General features: G+C 49.9%; 2 protein-coding genes across 2 annotated transcripts; both read left to right on the top strand.

Annotated features, from left to right (window-relative positions):
- Window positions 1-495: 495 nt before the first annotated feature.
- LOZ57_006875 (uncharacterized protein) lies at window positions 496-1,268 on the top strand (the record flags this gene model as incomplete). Its single annotated transcript, XM_049255890.1, has 2 exons — window positions 496-504; window positions 732-1,268. The coding sequence occupies 2 exons, from the start codon at window positions 496-498 to the stop codon at window positions 1,266-1,268; spliced, it is 546 nt and encodes a 181-aa protein (XP_049105139.1).
- A 1,184-nt stretch (window positions 1,269-2,452) lies between these two features.
- LOZ57_006876 (uncharacterized protein) lies at window positions 2,453-5,556 on the top strand (the record flags this gene model as incomplete). The annotated part of the gene is made up of 6 exons (XM_049255891.1): window positions 2,453-3,213; window positions 3,338-3,629; window positions 3,689-3,757; window positions 3,810-3,954; window positions 4,006-5,350; window positions 5,400-5,556. The coding sequence occupies 6 exons, from the start codon at window positions 2,453-2,455 to the stop codon at window positions 5,554-5,556; spliced, it is 2,769 nt and encodes a 922-aa protein (XP_049105140.1).
- Between the last annotated feature and the right edge of the window lie 444 nt (window positions 5,557-6,000).

A 6,000-nucleotide genomic window follows, 5' to 3' on the forward strand; every position in this document is an offset into this window, starting at 1 on the left:
AATTCCAGCAATGGATGCACGCAGCAAAAATCCAAATCTGTTTCCTGCCCCTAAAAAACTACCGCCATCCTCGAGATGCCAATGATCTGTTTCCCAACAGGACGCATGTCTCCCAAAGGCCATATCCTGGTCTTGGAACTGAGCTCTCCTCCGCCCTCAGCGTGGGGCCGGGTCGCGGTGGAAAGGTATTCATTCGTGGGAATTCAAGCATGACACAATAGGAAGGCTTGCTAATACGAGGCTGGGCATGCAGGCAGGAATTGTGCCTGCTTCCCAAATGAGTGTTTTCATTTCAGACCATGCAATGGGTGCACTTTTATTCGATTGGATGGGACCAGGAAACGGTCAATCATGGGTATGTGGCCTGCCACCCAACAATCGGTAAATATAAAAGGAGACCCCCTCGGCAAGAATTTGGTGTCGGTTTCAATTGTTCTGGGCAGTTTTTTTATGTACAGCATATCTTTTACTGGAAATTTCAACATGAAGCCATACATGTCGTGGGTACCAACACCTCTTGGCGGGTGTAGTGGCTAATTTCATATAGATTGCTGGCCCTTCTGAACACCAGAAGCGGACAGCAAGCTTGCTCTCGAATCCATGAACTTCTGGCACCATCACACAACAATGATCTGGACTCTACCTCGATTCCGAGGTTGATTAGTATAGCGAATGGTTTACAGGTTGCTGCTCGCTCTGGATTTGCTGTTGTGGTTCTAATTCATTTGTAGAATGCCAAGGAGGTTGCCGAAGCTATAGCAAGTGATGGGGCTGACAGCCTTCCGTCGCTGTTTGATGCTCTACTACAATGCTATCAAGATTTCGAAAATGAAAAGCCCACGCCGGACCTCCAACTTCTATACAATCTCGAATATATAATTCTAAAAGCGGCAGTTTCATTTCAGGGTCGTCTGTGGAGAAAAGTTCCTTCATGGGAATTATATTGGCCACCTATGAAAGGTTTGTTGAATCAATTTGCCGACGACATTCTTGAACGATTCGTATATTTCGAGGAATTTGCTCGGATTTTTGACTTGGGATTTCGTGCTCTGGGTGGTGAAATGTATATCCTTGCAGATGGTTGGGATTGTTCCATAAAGGAGGCGAAAGAGGCTGGATATGTACCTCCAGATGTCAGTGAGATCATGCAGCTGCAACGGGTAGCAGATGGTGTACATGAGCGGTATGGGCTTGAGAAGGTTGCTCGATCGGTTGATCTTTTGAATGTGCGGGAAAAGCTCTGCAAAAGACTTGAGGAGGTGCACTGATTTTGAAATATCGCGTTGATCGAATGTGAAGAGTAGCTGAGACGTCGAAAATTGTCTAGTGTCGCTGAGCTAGATATTCTGTCTCTGGAATCTCCGTGTGCTTCGCTATTCTGCAAGGTCTGTTGCAGTGTCACCTTACCCACAGGCGGGCTGTACCTTTATTTCTATTGCAACTGCAACTGGATAATTTGTATATACGAATCTGCTGCCCTGTTCAGCCCACTCGTATGCTTAAAGACAGTGGTCTTCCGGAAAATATAGTTTCAGTCACATATTTTCAGCCGTAGAGAATAGCTATTGAGTCGGGCTGTGTAAAATTTTGCTATCAATGGAATGCAGCCAACGCATGCATACGGCGAGATTTTTGCATTGCTCTTTTCGTCTCAAAGAATGAAAGTTTTGTTCTTCCCAGAAATGTCAATGTTTCGTTTCCAGGCAGGATGCATGCTCCAAAAACGCCATGTCCTGTCCTAGCTGCAGCGCTGGCACTTGGCCTTGAACGGTCACCCACCAGGCTGAATAGTGATTCCGCTGTCCAAATGGGTCCCGTGGAAAGGCGATCCCTGCATTTCAGACACTTAGCTTTCCTCCGTTCGTAACGAGAATCTTGGACGCGGTGGAAAGTTTTGCGTGAAAAGCAATATGGGAGTAAAACATGCTGGGACAGGCCAAAGGAAGTGGGGCCGGGTCAGTATGGCCATTGGCCCCTTCTCCTTACGATGCCGACGGAACCCCAAGTCCGTTGGTGAGGTTCATCACCAGGGGGATGCAGCAGGGGTTTCCGGCAGCTGCTCCAATAGCTGTTTTTATTCCAGACCAAGGAGGAAGTCAGGTTCCACGATTCTTGGGTGGCTACCGCTGCCGTCGGTGCAGGTCCCGGTTAAAGATTGGAATGCGGGTTTACCCACGAACTATTCATCTTAACAGCGGTACAGCCGTACTGTACACTAATGTAAGAGGTAAGCTGTAGGACCTCAGCCCGTCCTCAGGCCAAAGCATATATGAATAAAGCACCTCTCTCGGACTGTCCCTCCCACCTGCGATCCCCCAAACGTCTTTGGAATGGCATCCAATCACTATATGTGGGCTTTCTGCTCTGTCTTGTAAGTGTCCTTTGAGAGGGAACCATGCAGCCAAGCAGTAACCATCCGAATTCCAGCATCTACCGATACCTCCGGCTTGTCATGAACCTATGGGCGTATCATCAGTTCAAGCCGATTGCGCCTCCCCGCGACCCGGCGCTGACGTCAAAGGATGTGACCGTCATCGTACCCAGTCATAAGCTCCCCCGTCATTTAGGCTCAACTCTTCAGTCCGTGGTGGACAACAGGCCGCGGCAGTTGATCCTGGCCACCACCGAAGAAAACAAAGCAGCAGCAGAAAGAATAGCAAAGCAGTACACGCGGGCTCAGACTGAGCTGCAGGTTGTTGCAGTCAAGAGAGCCAGCAAGAGAAGACAGTTGATCGAGGGAATAAAGAATGTTACCACTGCTGTCACGGTGCTCGCGGACGACGATGTGATCTGGGGTCCTAGCCTCCTGCGATGGATTCTTGCGCCATTTAGCCGAGAGCGAATCGGGGGGGTTGCAACGTGCCAACGACTGATCCGTGAACCAGGTGGGAGTTGCATCCAAAAGCTGTGGGGTTTCCTGGGAGCCTTGTATCTTGAGCGGAGGAACTTTGACTGCACGGCAACGGCCTACATAGACGGAGGAACAGCGTGTCTCTCCGGAAGGACCGTGGCATATCGGACTGAGATCCTGGCAGACCCAGCATTGCAGGCGGAATTCGAGACTGAAACCTGGCGCGGCCATGAGGTTCGATCAGATGACGACAATTTCCTCACACGATGGTTGGTCTCGCATGGCTGGGGAATGTATTTCCAAAACCACCAGGAGGCACTTGTCGTTACCACGCTGGAGGATAACTCGAGGTTCCTGAAGCAGTGCGTCCGCTGGTGTCGGAGCAACTGGAGGAGCAACTGGAGGAGTCTCTTCTGTGAGAAGCACATTTGGTGGTGTGTATCTACGTGCAAGGGAGGCAATACGTACTGACTCCTCTTTTCCCAGGAAACACCCATACAGCACTTATGCGGTCTACCTCACCACTCTTTTCCCACCAGTGGCGTGCGTGACGGATGGGATGTTGGTCTGGCTATGTCACAAGGCGACCGAAGCCGACCGTGCGTCGAACCGTCGATTGCTGACATTGCTTCTGTTGTGGATGTTCATCACCAAATGTGTCAAGTTCCTAGGCTACTTCCAGCGGAATCCTGTTGACATATTCCTGCTGCCACTGTCCGTGTTGTTTGGTTATGCGCACGGTGCGATCAAACTCTACGCCCTCTGTACGCTGCACGTGGTAAGTCCTTGGCCCCATTGGGTCTTGGCAAAGCCTTCCAACTAACATCAATGGTATAGACCACCTGGGAAGACCGGGCGGAACACCCCGCGCGGACGTCGGGGCGAGAGCTGCGTACATTCTTCTGGGTTAGTTGCCCCATCTTTCTATCGCGACCATGGCTCACCATCAATCCGTGAGAAGGAGTATGGCTGGCCAGCGGGCGACAGGAATCTGCAGCTTCGCCTCGTGGGTGCTGTCCTCTGCCTGCTGGTCCTGCGGGGGCTGAACATGTTGATGCCGCTGCAGATCCGATGGGCAATGGACACGTCGAGTGAGCCTCGTGGTGAGTGCCCAACAACGCCCGCTGTAGCTTCCATCCGCTCACAAAATATAGATATAACCTTGCAAATGCTCGCCCTTCTGTTCTCCCAATTATTCGATATCAATCAGCTTTTCGTCAGTCTGAGATCATCTCTGTTACTTCCTCTGGAGAAAACGTGGTCTCGGAGACTGAGGGAGGATGCCTTCAGCAAGATTATGAAACTCCCAAGCAACCTTCATGACTCACAGAACCCTGCCAGCTTGTTGGACATGATTTCAGAGACACGCAGCTTTGAGAACGTCGTGACGATGACCCTCTTCGTCTCTATTCCTACCTTTCTCGACACGCTCCTCGCTCTCGTCTCCATCTGCTGGCAGCTTGGACCCCGGGAGGCAGTATCCTTTTCCGCGGTCATGGCGGGCTACGTGATGGTGGCGAGGAAGTTGCACTCGCGACGTGGGAAACAATGGGCTGAATACTGGAACAGGATCGCACGGGAGAGAGAGCTCCGCCAAGACGTCATCTTCAATCGATTAATATCAGTCCGCTTCAATCAGGTTGACGGTGAGATCGCCCACCATGGGGCTTTAGTCAATGCATCTCTGAATGCCGAACCGGGCTATTCCTCTCCGTTTGAGACCTTGGTTTTTTTTGCCGCCGGACTGGTCTTATGCGTTGTAACCACGCGACGTGCTGGTGCGATGGCCTTGATGGTAGCGCACCTAGTGCTACTGCGCAGGCCCTTGGAGATCCTGTTGAGTATCGTGGATGGTGTAAATCAGGAACTTGCGCGTCTGGAACCACTCATCGCACTCTTCAATATGTCGACGGCTGACCAACTGAGAATCCTACCAGGGATTGTATTCGACCGAGTTACCTTTTCTTATGGCTCAAACAATATTCTTAACGAGCTGTCATTCACGGTGCCAAACGGCAAAACTGTGGCTATTGTCGGAGCGTCCGGCACTGGAAAATCAACAATATGCGACCTTATAAGCCGAGACCGGTCTCCCGATTCTGGTGCTATTCGAATTGACGGTAAAGATCTTTCAGACATCGATGGGAACCGCATCACATATGCATCTCAGAAGCCTGATTTCCTTCGTCGCAGCATTCTGGCTAACCTTCAATATGGCCAGCCCGGAGAGGATGAGACGGTTGTGCAAGAGATCTGTCGTGCGGTGGGCATTCACGACCGGATACTTCAATGCTCTGAAGGGTATCGCACTCAATACAAACCTCACCTATTTTCTGGTGGAGAGCTGCAGATGTTAAACACCGCGCGTGCGCTTATCAGGAAATCTGCACGAATCGCGCTGTTTGATGAGCCCACAAATAACCTGGATAGTACGTCATCCACCCGAGTCCTGGATGCAATAAAAGATTATGGCGTGACACGTACATGTATCATAATATCGTGAGTTTCCACTCTGGTTAAGCCTGCTTCATGCTAACGCTGAATGTAGGCACAAGCTCAGGGATATCCAACATATCGATCATATATTGGTTCTACAGAAAGGAAAAATAGCGGAAACAGGGAATTTCAGCCAGCTAATAGCCAAACGGGGTATATTTTACGATTTCTATCTAGCGGGAACTGGGGGCAGTACGAAGGCCAAATAATATATTTTCTTTTCTTGAGGCCTGTTCCTGGGATTTGCCTAGGCTGGCTGGCTAGGTCGTTAGAATGGCAGGAATGTAAGCTGTCTCCAGTCAGCAATGTATGGGTTCAATGTTAAAGATGCAATCTTCTACCAAAGCCAAGACGTTTCTCTTGATTTGGGAGCTTGATCTAGTCGTTGGCCGCATCATGAAGCAAGTGGTCAATACACATCAACTTTGAGTTGGGTTCTAGGTAGGTAAATCGAAAATGAGGTGATATATACAAGGTTGCCCCGCAAATAACATCCGTCCCTTCAATGACCCAAAATGCAGGTATAGAGTTGGGGAAAGTCGTGAGGGTTTGCCGCACTGGTTTTTAAATGTCATTTGGTTTTGTTGCGAGCATCAAGTGCAGAACTAAAGCTTGAATGTTCACAATCAAATTATTTTGCTATAGAACCATCT

This window comes from Ophidiomyces ophidiicola (genome assembly GCF_022830035.1).
Source record: "Ophidiomyces ophidiicola strain CBS 122913 chromosome Unknown scaffold_67, whole genome shotgun sequence".
In the NCBI taxonomy this organism is placed as follows: Eukaryota; Fungi; Ascomycota; class Eurotiomycetes; order Onygenales; family Onygenaceae; genus Ophidiomyces; species Ophidiomyces ophidiicola.